Source organism: Myxine glutinosa, chromosome 8 (assembly GCF_964187855.1).
Source record: "Myxine glutinosa chromosome 8, kmMyxGlut1.1, whole genome shotgun sequence".
In the NCBI taxonomy this organism is placed as follows: domain Eukaryota; kingdom Metazoa; phylum Chordata; class Myxini; order Myxiniformes; family Myxinidae; genus Myxine; species Myxine glutinosa.
In genome coordinates, this window is record NC_136268.1 from 143,802,301 (window position 1) to 143,820,476 (window position 18,176).

The following is an 18,176-nucleotide window of genomic DNA, read 5'->3' on the forward strand; positions in this document are numbered from 1 at the left end:
TTCTTTTCCTTGTTGAGCCAGCATCGCGCGACTAGTCAACGTTCGGGTATAATATCGAGCATAATCTTGCGCAGACGTGGTCATCCCAAAACCGCTCGGTGAATAACATCCAAGCCACGTCTGTAACAATTGGTTGTCAGGAGTTGGATTCGAACCTGGGACTAAATTTATTTAGCCCAAATTTTGGAACACCAATTGTACTATTAGGGTAACAATTGGTGTCGAGGAGTGAGATTCGGACCCGGGACTAAATTAGTTAGGCCCAAATTTTGGGAGGGAAAATCGAGCCGGAGCGCGTACGGCGCTCGACCAAATCGATCCGGAGCGCGGTCCCGCGGTTACTGCGCTCGACGAAATTATAACAGCAAAATTTGTATTTGTTTTACGAAACTCGAATTTTGCAAGTCGCGCTATGGCGGATCAAGACGGCTGGGGTCCGGTAGGGGAGAGTGAGGCAGGGTCGGTCCAGGACCAAATTGAGGGACATGAGGGACATGAGGAGAGCGAAACAGCGGGGGTAGCAGGTGCACAAAATGGCGCTCTCGCGCACGATGCTTCAGGCGCGCAAAAAGGCGCCTCGCTGGTCACCGTGCCCGCGACCGAAGTAGCGCCGCTGGGAAGATTGGAACTTTTTTTTATACAAATGACGGCCCTTATGGAAAAGAATAGTGAGCGATTGGAAAACCAAATGGGGGTAATGAGGGACGAAGCGAGGGCTCGGAGTGAGCAATTGGGGGTAATGAGGGACGAAGCGAGGGCTCGGAGTGAGCAATTGGGGGTAATGAGGGACGAAGCAAGGGGTACCGGTGAGAAGTTAGACAATAATTTTGAGGAGTTAGACAAGAAAATTGGGAAGTTAGACAATAATTTTGAGGAGTTAGACAAGAAAATTGGGAAGTTAGACAATAATTTTGAGGAGTTAGACAAGAAAATTGGGAAGTTAGACAAAAATTTTGAGGGGTTAGACAATGGGATAAAAGAGGTGAGAAATGGGTTAGAGGGGGTAGAAAATAGAATGGCTGCCCAGGAGAATCAGATAGAGGGAGTGAAAACTGGGTTAACGGGGGTAGAAAACAGAATGGCCGCTCAAGAGAATCAAATGGAAGGGATGCAAAAAGGGTTAGAGGGGTTAGAAAACACCATGGAAGGCAAATTGAGGGACATGAGGGACCAAGCGGAAAGGGAAGTTAACCAAATGGGGCAGCAGATAGAGGGGGTCAGAATGGGGGTAGAAACCAAACTGGATGCTCACAGGGAGGAAATGGAGCAGATGAGGGTGGCATCTGGGCAGGAGATGCAAGTGATGGGAGAGGAGATCAGAAGAGGAGTGAGTGAGGAGGTCGGAGGAGTGCGCGAGGAGGTGAGGCACTGTAAGGAGCGCATGGAGAAGGAGGTGAGAAAGGGGACTGTAAAGTTACAAGGGGGCATAGAGGACCTGACGCAGGAGGTGGAGCAGCTGACGGTGGGACAGACGGAGTTAGTGGAGCAGGTTCAAAGGAACACTGCGGTATTAGGAGGTTTAAAGGCGACACAGAAAGAACTAAAAGATGACTTGGTAGCGACGAAGAGGGAATGTCAGATGGTACGTGAGGGACTGACAACGAGGTTGGACGAGGTGATAGAGGTAATGGAGACGAAGGACCGGCAGGTGAGGACGCACATGGAAACGGTCAAGGTAGCCTTGGAGGACGAGCTTGAGGAGACGTACCGGGGAATAAAAGAGGTGAGGCACAAATTAGAAGAAGTGGAAGAAGGGGTGAGCGAAATTAAGAAGCGACGGAGAGGGGATAACAAAGAGATAAAAGAGGAGATAAAAGAATTGGTCCAAAGTCTGTGTTTGGATCGTGATGTGCTCGTTAACCGGATGAGGGATTCGCAGGTGATGGAGGAGAAGCGAAGAGGAAGAGGACCCGGTGTAAGTGGTGACCAATATGGTCGTGCGTATGATGCGCCAGGGGATTTAAGAAGCTTGGGGGTCGAGATAGACCCGGGTGTTCCTGAGAGGCCGTTGGTGAAGTGTGCGACAGGTCTGGTGTGCGAAAAAGGAGGTGTGCGAAAAAGTCCGACTCTGGGGTGTGTGAGGAAAGAGTGCGCTGTCAGGAGTAAGGAAGAGTGTCCACCAGTGGTGAGTGTTACAGAGGGTGTAACGGGAGAGTGTGCGCGAGAAAGGTGTGTGACGGACAGGTGCACGAGGAAAGAGTGCGCTGTCAAGAGTAAGGGTGAGTGCGTTGTCAAGAGTGGTGGTGAAAGTAGTGGGAGTGACATGGAGCGCGAGTTAGTTGTGACAGGTGAGCGAGGATGTACACCTGGGATGGAAGGATGCACACCTGGAATGGTAGAGCGTGAGTGGGAATGCACGCTGGAGTTGGTGGTGAGGCACGTGGTTGGGTGTGCGAATGAGAGCACACCTGTGATTGTCACAGAGGAGGTGACCGAGGAGGGGGCGCGAAGAGGTGTATTGGTGAGGTGTGCTACCAACGAATGTGTGCCAAAGTGTTCGGTGGTCAGGTGTGTGACCAAGTCTGTGAGTGGAATGAGAGTACCTAGGTGTGTAAGGAAAGGTACGAGGGGCATGGAAACGGCTGGATGTGTGAGCAAGGAACGGGCTGCGGGGTGTAAGCATGCAGGTGAAGCATCGACATTAAACGGGTTAGAGGTTAGGTCGACTTTTAGCCGAATCGGGCCCTCGGTGCGTGCTGGGCCTCGCTTTGAACGGCCGCGTCCGTGCTCCACTAGGCGGAGCGGGCGGCCCGATAGAAAGGGTCGTCATGGCGACCACTTTTTGTTGAGGCATTCCGGCAGGTCGAGATCGGGACATTGGATGGCTCCACGCCGAGGTGATGCGTGGGATCTCGGCCCGGGTAAGCCCCCGTCCCTGCACCGAGTGCCGGACGCATCCAGCCGCTGGCACAAAACAACCAGCATCCATTGCTTGGCTTTACGAAGCCGGGCTTTGGACAGGGATTGGCGCACCGAGAGGTATTAGTGAGTAGACTGGGTGATGAGGTTAGTGTTTTGGACCCAAAATTAGAGAAAAACAAAATTTGATGATTGGCAAGGGATTGGCAGTAGTGATTGGCAGATGATGGGTAGTGATTGGCAAATTTTTGATTTATTGAAATTTGATGTGCAAAATTGGTAGTGAGAGACCCCCGATGGGGTGGGATGGCAAATCTGCCACCCTTCCCATGCGTGGGGCAAAGGAGCAATAGCTTATGGGGTGTATGGCAGTGAAAACTAGCCCGGGTGGGTTAGGATATTGTGTGTAGGGATCTAGAAGATGACATTAGGTAACGTTAAGATTAGTTAGTGACTGATACCTGTAGTTGGGACGCAGGTAGATTAGTATGGATGATAATGACGAGGGAGCGCAATAGTTTAAAGGGACGACTGGGAAGCGCAAGTTTCAGAAGGGAGTAGTTAGCTGAGATGATGCCGTGTTTGTGAGAATTGAACAGGTGTGATTGCACAGGTGTGCAACTGGACAGGTGTGTGGAGCAGTGTATGAGTAGTGAGTGTGTGGATCAGCGCGAATGCGCTTGGGGAGAGAAGGGTGCAGGTGGCACCAGGTGTGAGAGCACAGGTGTGCAGGTACAGGTGTGTGGAGAGAGTTGGAGTGAGTGGTACGAAGTGGTGTGCATGGTGCGAAGGTGTGGATGGGGGAAGAGTGGACCCCTTTCACGAGCACCCGGGGCGGGTAGTGTAAGTGTTAGGTAGAGGGTGCAGGTAAATTGTGGTTGGATATTGGCATTTGTGGTGCGGTTGCAGAATGGTGTTGTGAATGGGTGCATTAGTGTTGTGGAAATGGCTGGGCGTGTAGCCTGTTAGTGTGTGTAGTTGGTTGGGCACTCCACCACTGTGAGGATGTCGGCCAGGTGAGGCCGCAGGTGGGCTCTGGGAGCCGGTAGAGTTGTGGATGGGGCCCGAGGATCCGGAGGACGGACCCGGGTAGCCCAGTGCCAGAGAGGGCACCGAGTGGGGAGAGAGCCAGAGGGCCTTCCCCAGGTAGTTAGGTTAGGGTAAGGAGCAGGTAAGCTAGGAGGCAACTGCAGTGGTGGAGGTGTGCAGGTGGGTAGACCCACTGGGAGAGGTACACGTCGCAGCCCAGAAATTGTACGAGGGCACCGGGAGATGAATCGGGGGAGTGAGACCCCAAATTGAAAAGCACCACAGTTTGGCCAATGGGAATTGGTTTTTAGAACCCATAGTGTAAGAGGGCCAATGGTTTGGCCGGAGAAAGACCCCGGGTAGTGTAAAGTTGTTAAAGTCATTTAGGAAATAGTTAGGATTGATGAACCTGTCGCACCATACGCAGCCACTTACCTGTGGTGATGATGATGACTCCACACCTGTGTTTTCTTTGTTCTGTTGCAGGAGATGAATCGCTGTGTGGATTTGTGAGACGCATCACGACGTGGATGAGACATTGGGGTGATTCCATCTCTCCCTCCCTAGGAGGGACTGATGATGAATTGGTAATGGCAAATTATGATGTTGAGTTGGAGATGGCAAATTTTGATGAGAGTTGAAAATGGCAAATTTGATTGGTTAGGAGGGAGAGAAGACGAATTTGGTATATGGGAGGAACGGGGAAGACAGTAGGGATGTTTGTTGATTTGTAAAGTAGATGTTTATGGGTAGTGTTGTGTTTTGTGGATACAGTAAGGGGTAAGGGAGGGGCCATGTAGGTTACCTGGTGGGGGGGGGGGGGGGGGGGGGCGTACGATAGGAACGTACCTGTCTCACCTGGTTCCCATGTGCCCCCAGTGTGCATCACCTTACATTGCGTGCACTTTTGCGCCCTTACCACCTTACTCACTTGTCTGCTTCTTTTGTCTCCCACCTCCGAGGATCTGGCTTTGGGGTAGAGAGAGAGGAGAGAGAGGTGCTGGCTGCGCAGTTGTGGGCCTGCACTTTCGCTGTTTGCTGCCGGGATCGATACACCATATGGACCGCAATGTTTGTGGCCACCCACAATGGACCGCAGTTCGTTTGCGGCCAAGCACCACCCGGGGATGGACCTATGGGTCAACGTGGCACCTATGCCATACAGGTGAACCACTTTTAGTTAACACCAAGTGCACCACAAGAAGAGCAAGAGACACCTGCAGGGTTAGGGGTTGTCGAATTTATTTTTATTCCAATGAACAATGGTGACTGCACCGATTGGTGGAGGGGTGGTGCTTTTGATGCTCGGGAAGGGTGCTCTGCACGTTATTAAAGGCCGTCGGCCACAGAGCACTCGTGGGTTGGTGTATCGATGCTGGCAAGCGCGCTCTCTCTATGCATAACATCTGCATGTGTTCCTCCAAAAACAGGTCCTGGATCGTAGTGTAAATAGCAGCGTAGTCTTGTAAATAATGCTCCCTACCGGCTGTATGTGTAGTTTGAGAATTCTTTCCGGATTCGGTTATCCTGTGGGTGTGTTTCTGTGAGGAGAAGGGTGCAACGTCGCAGGGGGACATATTTACTCATTTGTGAATATCTGTAAAACTGTCGCACTCAGGGTAGAGTTAATAGTAGAGGGAACTACATTGCGTGCCACACTAAAGTAGGTAAAAATTTATCGGGTCGGGACGCCCCGAGGGTAGAGAAGGGTGCAATGTTGCGAATATGGAATTTGGCCTCCATATCCGCTTGTAAATATTCCCCTATTTTCTCCAATACTCCCCAACTTTCCCCAATCCCCCATTCCCTAGTCCCATTGCATGTAAATAACAATCAGTAGAGCCGACCTTCCCCTTATTCCCCCATTAAATGTCGTGCCCAGGTCCACCGCACCACACGTAGACAACTTTCGGACATCTTCCTAGTTATTCTTATTCTATGTCAGTTAAGGCCTCGTCTCCATTAATTATGACTCTTCGTTGCACCAGAATGTGATTATATGGCATCAGTAGTGAGTTTAGGACCTTTCCCATACCTCCTTCCATCTTCTTCCCCAACAATTACAACAACAACAGAGGAGATGGCGGCGGAGCGGGGGAGGATGCGTCCTCACACCGGCTCGATTAGCTCCAGACCATGCGCTCCACGGGGTTACCACGAAGGGGCTCCTTGTCAGCTCCTCGTCAAGGGCGGAGCCTGGTAAACCCCCCGCACGCACCCAATGAGAAGCAACGTGCCGATTCCACGAGGCGGAGCTAACGAGCCGAGGGCGTGTCACTCCCCGCCGGATATACGCGGCCACGCGCCGGATGTGACGAGAGATGCGCCCCGAGCTGGAGAAAGAAGGACCTGCGAGCGCTGAGAGAGAAAGGCCCGCCTGTGAAAGAACGTCCCCTCCGAGCGCTGTGAAACCTCCCGCATCTCTGGACCGGACCGGGTCGATTCTAACCTTTGAGCACAGGTGCACCTGGAGCCATCGACAACCGCTTTCCTGCCATCAACCCCCGTGTGAGTCAGCTTTGTCCCGTTTATCTGTCGTCTGTTGGGAATAATATAAGATTGTGTCTAAGTGCCTGTCTTCCTATGATGTACCTCTCGTCCTTGTAATCTAACCTTTCCGTACGAATATAATCTCCTCCGGAGGTCTTGAGAATTGAAACATTGGTGTCGTATTGTGTTATTGTAATCCAGCCGGGTGTCTTCTTTTCCTTGTTGAGCCAGCATCGCGCGACTAGTCAACGTTCGGGTATAATATCGAGCATAATCTTGCGCAGACGTGGTCATCCCAAAACCGCTCGGTGAATAACATCCAAGCCACGTCTGTAACAATATATATATATATATATAGTGACATGAAAAAGTAAGTACACTCCATGTAAAGTTTTGACTATATATATATATATATATATATATATATATATATATATATATATATATGTACTGTATATATACATATACATATGTGTGTATATATATATATATATATATATATATATATATATATATATATATATATATATATATAGTATATATATATATATATATATATATATATATATATCTATATATATATATATATATATATATATATATATATATATATATATATATATATATATATATATATATAGATGTGAAAAAGTAAGTACACCCCATGTAAAGTTTTGACTTTTTCAACATATTTCAACATACAGCTATTTGATATTCATTTCAACAATATTGATAGATAAAGGCGATATAATATAACAAATATCATGAAACATTTACATTTTGTAGTCCATTGTATAATTTAAATAAACATAAATGCAAATTTCGCATGTGGAAAAGGTAAGTGCACCCTTGGCTCTAATAGGTGGTATTGCCCCCTTTGGCAGAAACAACCTCAAGTAAGCGTTTCTTATAACTGTCTACCAGTCTCTGACATCGACTGGGAGAAATTTTTGCCCACTTCTCCATGAAGAATTCTTTCAGCTGTGCGATGTTTGAGGAGTTTCTTGCATGCACAGCTCGTTTCAAATCCCCCCACAACATCTCGATGGGATTTAGATCCGGGCTTTGACTTGGCCATTCCAGAACCCTCCATTTCTTTCTTTTCAGCCATTCCTTGGTGGATTTACTGGTATGTTTAGAGTCATTGTCATGTTGCAAGGTCCATCTTCGGTTGAGCTTCAACTTTCCGACAGATGGCCTCCCATTATCCTCAAGCACCCTCTGGTACAATGAAGAATTCATCGTGGATTGTATGTATGATGGTGAGCTGCCCAGGCCCTGATGCAGCAAAGCTGCCCCAAACCATAATATATCCACCACCATGCTTTACAGTTGGTATCAGGTTATTGTGGTCAAATGCTGCCTTTGGTTTTCGCCAAACATGTCTTCTGGTACTGTGGCCAAATAGCTCTACCTTTGACTCATCTGTCCAGAGCACATTGTTCCAGAAGTGCTGGTCTTTGCCTAGGTGTTCATTGGCAAACTTTAGTCTTGCCCTGATGTTCTTTCTAGACAGCAAAGGTTTCCTCCTGGCACACCTCCCATGTATATCAAATTTGTGCAGCCTCTTTCTAATGGTAGACTCGTGCACTTTGACATCAACAGTTGCAAGTGCTACCTGTCGGTCCCGTGATGACATTCTTGGGTTCTTAGAGACTTCTTTCAGCATCTTGCGGTCTGCTCTCGGGCTGAACTTTCTGGGGCGGCCTGGCCTGAACAAGTTGGCAGTTGTTTGGAATCTTCTCCACTTGTAGATGATCTTCCGGACAGTCGAATGATTGATTTCAAATAGTTTGGAGATCTTTTTAAATCCCTTCCCAGACTCGTAGGCATCTATAACCTTCTTTCTGAAGGCCTCAGAGAGCTCTTTTGATCTAGGCATGGTGATTCCGCACACTTCAACAACAAAGAGCAAACCAAACTAAATGTCTGAGGTTTAAATAAGACAGGTTCCTCCAAGATCCTCTCCAACGATGTTCTAATCATTTGCACCAGAGCTGGTGCACCTGATTCTAATTTTAGGTATTTGAAGTCGTGATAAATGTAGGGGTGTACTTACTTTTTCCACATGCGAAATTTGCATTTAGGTTTATTTAAATTATATAATGGACTATAAAATATAAATGTTTCATGATATTTGTTATATTATATCACCTTTATTACACACACACACCCCTACACAAATTTTTTTTTTTTTTTTTTTTGGCAAGGAACGGGCACCCACGTACGGGCACGTCCTAGCTTATATATAGTACGGGCATGCCCTAGTATATAAAAGTCAGAGAAACATGCTTCAAGGCTCTCAGTGTTAGTTACCAACATTCTGCAGCATCTGTACCTTCCGAGTGATGACATTTCCTTGTTCATCTGTATATTGCTCCTCGGTGACGGATTCACCTGGCACGTCCTCGAAACCATCCCCCTGGCGAAAGAAAAACGTCATGTTTCCTTCAAAGCATGATTGCCTTTTTGGAATAATCACAACGCATTTCCAGATTTTATTTTTCCTACAGTAGTTAGGTTCAGGTCTACCTTGATAATAACCCGTCTGCGGATGACTCTGGTCGTCACCAACTCTTCCTCATCGGAGCTTGTACTTCGAGCTCCCAATTCTTCAGCCACTTCCTGTTGGTATTGAGCAATCATTACATCAAAAGACATTTGTAATTCTATCCTGCCTTGGGGTTTGTCATTCAGGCTCAGGCTTTAGTCTCATGGCTTCGGTTTTTCTTTATAAGCTCATATATACGAATGGACCAAATGATGTTCTAAAAGCTTAAGAAGGTGACTTTGTTGATGTGTTTTCTTTTTTGACAAAATGTTTGTTTGTTTTTTTTCATTAGACAAACATCAAAACTAGTAATGGGATTCACATAAAAAACGCGTATAACGCATGTTTGATAAATACTTCAGACAAACATCAGATTAGACATTAGACATTTGATAAATACCCAGAAATAAGACTTTAGACAAACTTTAGACAAAAAGAAATTACCAACCTTTTCAAGTGAAACTTCCGGTGTAGCTTTGTCGTCTCCCTCAATAAGGGCTTCTGTGATTGGCGGATGTGACTCTGTCATTGTGTCTTTTAATGGTTCCTTATCTTTTTCTACCTCCTTTTCCTTCCACCCTTCCATAATGTTATCACTTTCATCTTTCCTCTTCTCCTTGTAATCTATTTCTTTCTCCTTTTGTTCTTCTTTAACCGTTTCCTTCTCTTTCTCTGTCTTTTTCAACTTCACTTGCAGCTCTACTTCTCCTTTTTTTTCCTCCTCTTGTGTCTCTCCCGCTTCTACATTTACTTCTTCATCTTTGTAATCTTTCTTTTCTGCCTTTTTGTCTCCTAATTCCTCCATCACATCCATATCCTCCTTGCCTTTCACTTCGTGCTCCTTCGTCTCCAAAATCTCCTTTTCTTCTTTCCTCTCTTGTGGTTCTTCAGTAATCATGTCAGGTTCATGAGAATGTTCCAGTTCGGGTGATTCATCGCACACTTGAATGTCTGACTTTTTGAGATCTACATTTGATTTGAATTGCTCTTTACTCTCTTTGCTATCTTTTTCACTCGGTGCTGAACAGACTTTTTCATCTGCCAGTCTCTTCTCTGGGAATTCTTCACGTTCCAATGACTTCCAGGATTTCAATGTCCTAATATTTGCAACTTCTATTTCAGGTGTCCAAGCTTTCAACGTCCCTTTCCTGGAAGCTCCCTCATCCTCTTGCAAAATCTCATGCCGTGACGGCATAAACAAGCTCTTTGTTTTGTCCTCTGCAGGGATTGTACTTTTTGTTGAAGCATCTTCGTGTACTTGTCTTGTTCTATGCTCATACGATGTGACGGTTCTTGTTAGCACAGCCTCGAACTTGTATGTCTTTTCCATTTTCACCTCATCATATTCTTCACTTGTTAATGCAGTATATTGCTCCAAATCCTCTGGTACTTTTGATGGATCCTCCTCACTCCTTTCTTCAGTTGGTGAATATCTCTCAGAATGCAGTGATTGTTTTGATTGGGGACTCGTTTTACCATCAGTAAATTGTGATATAATTTCCTCAGACTGTGGATCATCATGCACTGAAAATCCTCTTCTTTCTTTGTTCACGTCTGTCACACCTTCTTCTTCTGTTGTTTTCCAATAATCAACTTTGTCATATTTTTGGTCAGGTAGAGCAGCAAGTTGGACTTCCTTCTCCGTGTCACCCTGACCAGCAAATCTGTCTGAATGCTCAACAGGCGGCTTATCAACATCAGATATGTCCGACATCCATGGGGCTGCCTACAAGGAAAAACAAACAAACATTGCATTAAAAATTTAAAAATCCTATTCTTTATTTTAGCAACACAGGCATATTAAATAACATTTACTTATTTGTAAAAAAAAAAAAATTCATTTTGTTAACAGAACGATTTCTGCTAACAGAAAGATTATACAGAAAATATAATCTCTGAGCAAGAGATTATTAATTAATGTATGAATACCATGATCCTTCCTGTCATATGGTCACAAAATTCAAATCGCCTAACCGGGAATGGAATAATACAGATAATTTGGGAATATTGGCAGTAAGGAATTTGTTGCCATCGGAAAATAATTTCGAGAGTACCCCTTTGGTTGTTTTTATAATATTTCATTTTGGGTTATTGTGAATCACAGCTGTGTTCTCATGTAGATTAACAAGACAATGGCAGATCTAGTCCATCTTGTTCAGGGTAAGTCAAAATTATGATATTAGGATCGTCTTCAGATGGTTTCTTCACCATATCATGTTTTAACATTAATATTATAAGAGAATAGGCAGATACCCAAAACGTTATCAAAGCTCGAGAAAAAAAAAGATTTTATGAGTACGTATGGGACATGAAAACCAAAATAAAATAGTAACAACAGTAACTAGAACAGCACTCGGTAGAGAGAATACCTCCACCAGGCTGAACAGTTTATGTTTTGTATCCCACCGATAGGCCGGATCTGGAATCGGACCTGAACCAAAATCGAATCGGCTTGTTCTTGTCACCTAACCAACTCATCCACCAAGTTTAGTCAAAACTCGTCCATAACTTTTTGAAATATCATGTTATATATCGCTTTTCGCCCGATCTATCAACGGTGAAGAATCACTTTAAAATTTTTATAACTCTCGTATCCGAATCCATATTCAGATCTTCACCACAATCGAATCGATTCAGTCTTGTCACACACCCAACCTGTCCACCAAGTTTCATCCAAGTCCGTCCATAACTTTTTGAGATATCCTGCTATGTATCGGTTTTAGCCATATCACTCAATGGTGAAGAATCACTTTTAAAATTCTAGTATCCGGATCCGAATGCGGATCCGGATGTTCACCAAAATCTAATCATTTCGTCCTTGTCACATACGCTACATCTCCACCAAATTTCGTCCGAACCCGTCCACAACTTTTTGAGATATATTTTTCACAGACAAACAGACAGACAGACAGGGGTGAAAACATAACCTCATCCACCTTTGCTGGTGGAGGTAACAACAACAATAGCAATGACAGTAATGATCGATGACAATTATAATGATGACGGTATGAATACGTCAATACCAACCTGAACATCTTGCAAGGTTGCAGTTTTTTCAGGAGACGTTCGAGTGGAGCTGGAAGACTGCAAAATATCTAACGCTTTGATAGAATGTTCTGTCTTTTGCTCCTCAATTGTAGATTTCTTTGCTTCTTCTTTACATTTTGCATCTGCTATCTCTGCTGAATGTGTTTCCATGGTTTCATCAATGGGTAACTCTGGAGCAACATGCATCCCCTCCATTTGCAGCTCAATTACAGTTACTTCTGATAGCGATGAATCTTCCGTTGGAATTCTTTGAGCAAAGTCATCTTCAGAAGAAGAGAAATCAGGCTGTGGGATTGAAAATCTCTCTGTCGTTTGCTCACTTACTAAAGTAGATAGGCTCGGGCCTTGTGACTCAAAGACATTTGTTAAATCCATACGGGCCTCTGATATTATATCCGCAGGCTTGGCATCTGTTGGGCCTTTAGAAACAGCCTCAAAAGTGGCTCCATCTGAAAGAGGGCTGATCTTTCTGGTACTCTCATCCCCAATAACCTTCTCCATGGTGATTGTGCTATGTTGTGTGGTAAAGCCTGGCTTACATATTTGAGTTGTAACTCTAACTCGATCTCTGATAATCCCCTCCTTAAAAAATGGGGTACCTTCTTGTATAATGGCTTCTGCTCTAACTATTTCTTCTGAATAACTTTCACTGGAAACAGGCTCCGTGGTAGAAGGAACTGCTCGAGGTATCGTGCTTTCATCTCGGGATTTATCCTGAGATGTTGTGAGGGGTTTTTCTTTGTAAGTTTTACATTTTTCAACATATTCGGCAGGAGGAAAGTCTGTGAAATCTGAAAGCAGGGATCTTTTGAGGGCATCCGTGGAAGCTATAAATTGTTTCGGAGCATGCGGTGGTGGTTTCATATCTGTGGGGAATTTTGTAGAAACCTTTTCTTCTGGTGGAGTCTCTTCCAAAGGTACTTTTGGACTGGTTTTCAATTCAGGAAATAAATTAGAAATGAAATTTTTATTCTCACTGTCTTCGGTCCTAAACTCTTTTCTGCCGGACACTTCTGCTTCAGCTTCAGGAACTTGTTCAGTAGATATTTTCTTCAATGAGATTTCTGGGAAATCAGCAGTTTTCATCTCCAGTGTGGCAACATTATCCAATTTTCCTTCTTTTCCAAATAATGGGCTCATTAAAAACTTGAGCATCGCGACCTCGTTTTGTGATTTTGTCAATTCTACATCATCCTCTGCTTTGATGTCCTCGTCTTTTCGCTGTGGATCAGTAATGTCGAGTTGTTTCATCTTGGTAGTCTACAATGGTGCATCACAGAAAGAAAGAAATGCATTAATCAAAACAGGTAAAAGTATGTTAACAATTCATTATAATTCAGTAAACCCTTAAATATCGAGGGAGTTACATTCCTGGAAGATGTTGCGATATTTAAAACCAAGGGCCTATGAGAAAAGGGGGTAAGGTTCCTGAGCTTAGAGAGAATACAGAGGAAGGTGGGGGGCAGCCAAAAATAAAAACTTTTTTGAAATAAACCTTTAAAAATAAATATTAATCCGCTTTACAATGAAGTCTCCTGCTGTGTTGAAACAGAATGCTCAGAAGCAGATACGTGGCCCCTCCCTTCCGTAATGTGTCTAAACCCTCCACCATTCCTCCCCTATTAATCTCTTAAATCATTTCTTTTTGTAATCTGTCTATGTGTTTCTTTTACAAATCGTTCTAGAGCTCCGTAAAGCAGCAAATACAAAAATAACCACTTTTGTCTATCGTTTTACGCTCATGATGCGAGATAACCGTCACAACACGTCATGATAACCGGCAAAACTGCGATTGGTCGAGATTAAGCCCCAACATATCTAAATCGGTACATGAAGTGGTTGCCTGCGATTGGTCAAAACCATGATACTCAAACCCACGATATTTAAGGGTTTACTGTATTTTACAAAATTCACGAGTCGTTAACATGTCTGATAATGTCAACACTGGGTTTTCATCTTGAAAAGCAGTGATAAATATTTGAAACATGTATTCAGAAGAAACAAAATTGAGGTTATTTTAAATATACAACAAAGTATACAGTATATTGTATTATATGCCCAATTGTGTCCCTATTGTCTTCTTTTTGTTTCTTTTGACTTTGATTCTCAAACAAACTGCCTATGAAGATGTAGTCTGACAGATACCATATTATTCCTGTAGACAGAGATATGGTCTGATGTAGAGGTAGAAAATGAAACAAATGTGATGATTAATCCAAAAGGTATCAATTATAATAAATAAATAGACCACGTTAAGAAAAAGGTTTCGATCATGACAATGGGTGACTTTTGTTGTTGGGATACAGACTTTCTTATCGCTCATTGTAAGAGTTCAATGTGTCGCCACATTTTGAACAACATGAAAGTGTAAACGAAGATATTGTCAATCGAACTGCTTACCTCAATGTCTGCTGCAGAGATATTTGTCATATCCTGTGGTGCTGGAACAGGAAGAGAAAGCTTGTGTATAACGAATGCCTCCTGGACAGAGGTAACAGGTGATACCTGATCTGCATCATCACTGAAAAAGGGAAACGTACGTATAAATCACAACCTATTTCTGCTCTGCTGTAATCTTGTAAAAAAAAATGTCAGGGAGTGTGTTCCCCAGAAAATGCTCCACTCACGTTTGTGTTCCATCTTCCGGTTTCGTGTGGTCTGTTGTCTCTGGCCAAGACTCCTCAAAGGCTCTCAAACCGGAAGTCAGCTTTTGATCCAGTGACTGCATTATTCCTGTTGACAGATATCAAAACTTGAAATTATGAGAAGTAGGAAATCTCGCTAAAATAAAGTGATGGTCTTTGTAATCCCTCAAATCATGCAATATTCCCACCATTTATTATCACAGATAACAAAATGATAGTTCTGAATGTGAGTAATAACAAAATGTGAATGTGTTGAAAAACTAGACAATTATTTCAATTAAAATATGACAAAGAAGATTTCAGGTCAAAATTTAGAGTGAGATGGGACGTGATGACCCTGTCAGGAAAGGTGGGCATGATCTCCACGACCACCCGTTCCCCCATAACCTCATCGGTCATGGTGATATGTTCAGTGTATCGAACGTCTGCACCAGGAAGCTCTGTGGCTGACCGTATAACGTGCAATTTCAAATGATGATGATCAAGACACTGAACAAAAGGACCGAGGAGCATGTATATTCGGGGATTGGTAGGGAGTGTTTGAGGGATGGGAGGAAGGGGTTCGCTCCACGTTTCCCAACAGTAGCCATCTTGCCCCACCTTGCTCTATATTATTCCTGTAAACTTTCTGGTATAAATAAAAATGGATAATTTGATCACAATTGATTGAATGAATGTCCAGTTGTTTATCTACGAAAGATTTTCAGTAAAACATTTTGTTTGAATTTTAATTACAATTTTCTGTTATTCAAATTTTTTATCCTCTCACCTTCGAAATGCTCCCGTTTCTCTCTCAGTAAGCCTTTCCTTGAACCTGCAAATTTTTCAGGTTCTGCTTGTGTTTCTGTAATATGTGTCACTGTTTTTGTAACCAAAGCACCACCATCATAATCTAACTCATCAGTTTGCGATTTAAAATCTTTATCTGATCGTTCAGTTGCAAACGTTTCACCAATGTAACTACCAGCTGTATAACTCGGGGATTCTTCTCCTTCTGCATCTTCTGCAATTTGAGGCATTTCCTCAATCATTTGCACTTCCTCAAAGGGAGCTTTTCGTTTTTGCAAGAGAAAAATTTCTTGCAGTGCCTCGTCTTGTCCTGAAGACATTGTTTTACGATACATAGCTGGTTCTTCTTCACGGTCAGCATCTTTGCCAACTGGGTGAGGTTTAGCATCTTCTTGATCAGATTCCTGATCAGCGGATGGCATCCTACATGGTGAAGTTGGAGTTGGAGGACTTGGCAAAGGAGAAGGAGGCTCTACCAAAATGACTGGTGCAGCTAACAAACCAGATGGAGGTGAGTCCCTCAGTCGATAAAAATCCGTATCAGAAGCATCGCCGTAAGAGAAACTCTTGGATAACAAGCTTCGTGAAAGGTGTTTTGGTGAACCTTCGTCACTTAATTCACCACGGAACTGAATCACTTGTGCTGAAAGATCTGCAACAGTAGGAATCTTCCCTTTTATACCAAAGAAATAATCTCCTTCCACAGATGCACCTGAAAGTTCAGAAGATAGACTCCTTAACGAAACCTCTCCTCCTCGAGTTAAGGCAGTACACACCTCGTTTTCTTTCGTTACAGCTGCCTCTTCTTGTGCTGAAATTTCTTGCACACCATCTTCAACAGTGGGAAGCACAACACATTCTGTCGGAGAGTCTCCAACCATGTCTGTTTCTGGTGATTCAGGAATGGACTGGAGGAAAACCTCAACCATGCTGGAGAATGCCACTGACTTATCAGAAAGTGATTCTGGCAAACTGTCGGCTTTTATAAAAGTACCCTGAGCATCATCCGTAATGGGAGTCGTGTGTAGACTTTGTTTGTCTGTCGGTGATTCTGGCATCTCTGCTGCAAGAGATTCTGGGTAGCCCTCATCCGTTCCAGATTCTGATAGTCCTTTAGTGAATACCGTGGACATTGGTGCTTGGGTAACAATTTCAGAATAAGTTGGAAGGACATCTATTGGGGATTCGGATGTGATTCCCTTTGTTTTTTTCTCAGTTTCTTCAATATATACAAAAGAGTCTTCTGGAATTGTGGATATCGGTTCTGTAGGAGACTCTGAGAACTTCTCCTCAACAAGTGATAGGTCACTTTTATCTTCATAACCAATCCAGATCTTCTCAATATCTGTGACCACTTTAACACTTTCAATGATAGAGGAACAAATAACTTCCTCAACCAATGATTGTTCTTCACTTGGAAAGGCTTTAACTTCTTTGGTGACTTTTTCTTTATCTAAGTTTGAATACGCCTCCAGTGTGACCTTTCTTTTCTCCAAAGGCGCTTTTTCTTCACTAGTAGGAATTGTTTGCGGTAATCCTGCTTTTGTCACATCCGTCGTCGCTTCCCGAGGAAAGTATTGTGGACTTTCCGATTCACTTTCAGGCTGAAATTTTGAAGAGATTTCAAAACTTTCAGAGGCAGTTAAAATCGTATCAGGTTCAATCAAAACTTCTGGTGAAGATAAAGCAGCCTGCAAAGCATGCTCAGTACTTTCCACACTTTCTACAGGTACAGGCTTTTCAAATACCTCCACTTCAGTTTTAAACGATAATGGCACTGTGGATGCTAAACACAAATCCTGTACCGTAGGCATTTGTATGTCAGCACGCTCATGTGATTTATCCATAACATCGTCAATATGATCCTCATCTGGCATTATTATAGGGTCTTTGCTCTTCAAATTGGATTCAGGAGGTGACAAAGTAACATCGGCCACCATCTTCGTTGCCTCAGTTGCGTGCAATTCAGGTACGGCCTGGACACTCGAGGCTACACGACGTCCATCCGGACCTAGGCGCAGCTCTGTCACATATGTCAACATGTAAGTAACAGATTTGTTTTTAACCTCTGCATCTGATTCATCTTCTTGTTCCATTGGCTTTAAAAGTTTTGGCTGTTCTGCTTTTTCTGCCGGTGATCCTTCAATATCACCCATTGTTGTATCTGTGGTTTGGCCTGCATCTGTTACATGTGGCTTGCCACCATCAAGCTCTTGCACCTCCTTGGTTGAAATGGTAATAGGAACTCTAATTGGTTTCTTCTTTACCATTTTAGGCTCTATCTGCATTTGCTTTATTTCCTCTAGAGTGTCTTTGATGAGCTGCAATTTGATTTCTTTGGAAACTTTCATTTGGGACATCTGTTCTTCATCCACTTCTGCATCTTCAGCTTCTGTCTCTTCTTTTATATTTTCTGGAGAATGGAGAGCATCTCTGATTTTGTGTAATTCCTCCTTTATATCATGAAGTCTTGCAGACTCATCTTCAAATTCATTTCTAGCAGTGGCCATCACTAATGCATTTTTGTCAAGTGTGGGTGTAATGTGAAACTCGGAAACCTGAGCTTCTTCCAGTTGTTCCTCAAGGGTCTCTTCTATTAATTCTTCTACTTTTGTTATCTTCATATCCTGTGTGGAGCCTCTTCTGCTTGAAGATTCTGCATCATGACGGAGTTTTATTTCATCCTTTGCAACTTCCATGGGTGTGAATTTTTCCTTTCCCTCCTTCCTTTTTGCTTTAGCAGCTGATAATCCTGTTGGTGAACT

At 43.6% G+C, this 18,176-nt stretch overlaps 1 protein-coding gene across 1 annotated transcript in view; it reads right to left on the reverse strand.

The window, feature by feature from the left end:
• LOC137432974 (uncharacterized) overlaps nucleotides 1–18,176 on the reverse strand; it is a 180,915-nt gene that overhangs the window by 16,861 nt on the left and 145,878 nt on the right. Inside the window, exons 38-43 of the mRNA XM_078783785.1 lie at nucleotides 14,605–14,710; nucleotides 14,378–14,498; nucleotides 11,957–13,237; nucleotides 9,378–10,655; nucleotides 8,911–9,003; nucleotides 8,709–8,800 (exon numbers count right to left, since the gene is read on the reverse strand). Of these exons, the coding sequence (XP_078639911.1) occupies nucleotides 8,709–8,800; nucleotides 8,911–9,003; nucleotides 9,378–10,655; nucleotides 11,957–13,237; nucleotides 14,378–14,498; nucleotides 14,605–14,710 (2,971 nt within the window). The remainder of the gene's footprint in view (nucleotides 1–8,708; nucleotides 8,801–8,910; nucleotides 9,004–9,377; nucleotides 10,656–11,956; nucleotides 13,238–14,377; nucleotides 14,499–14,604; nucleotides 14,711–18,176) is intronic.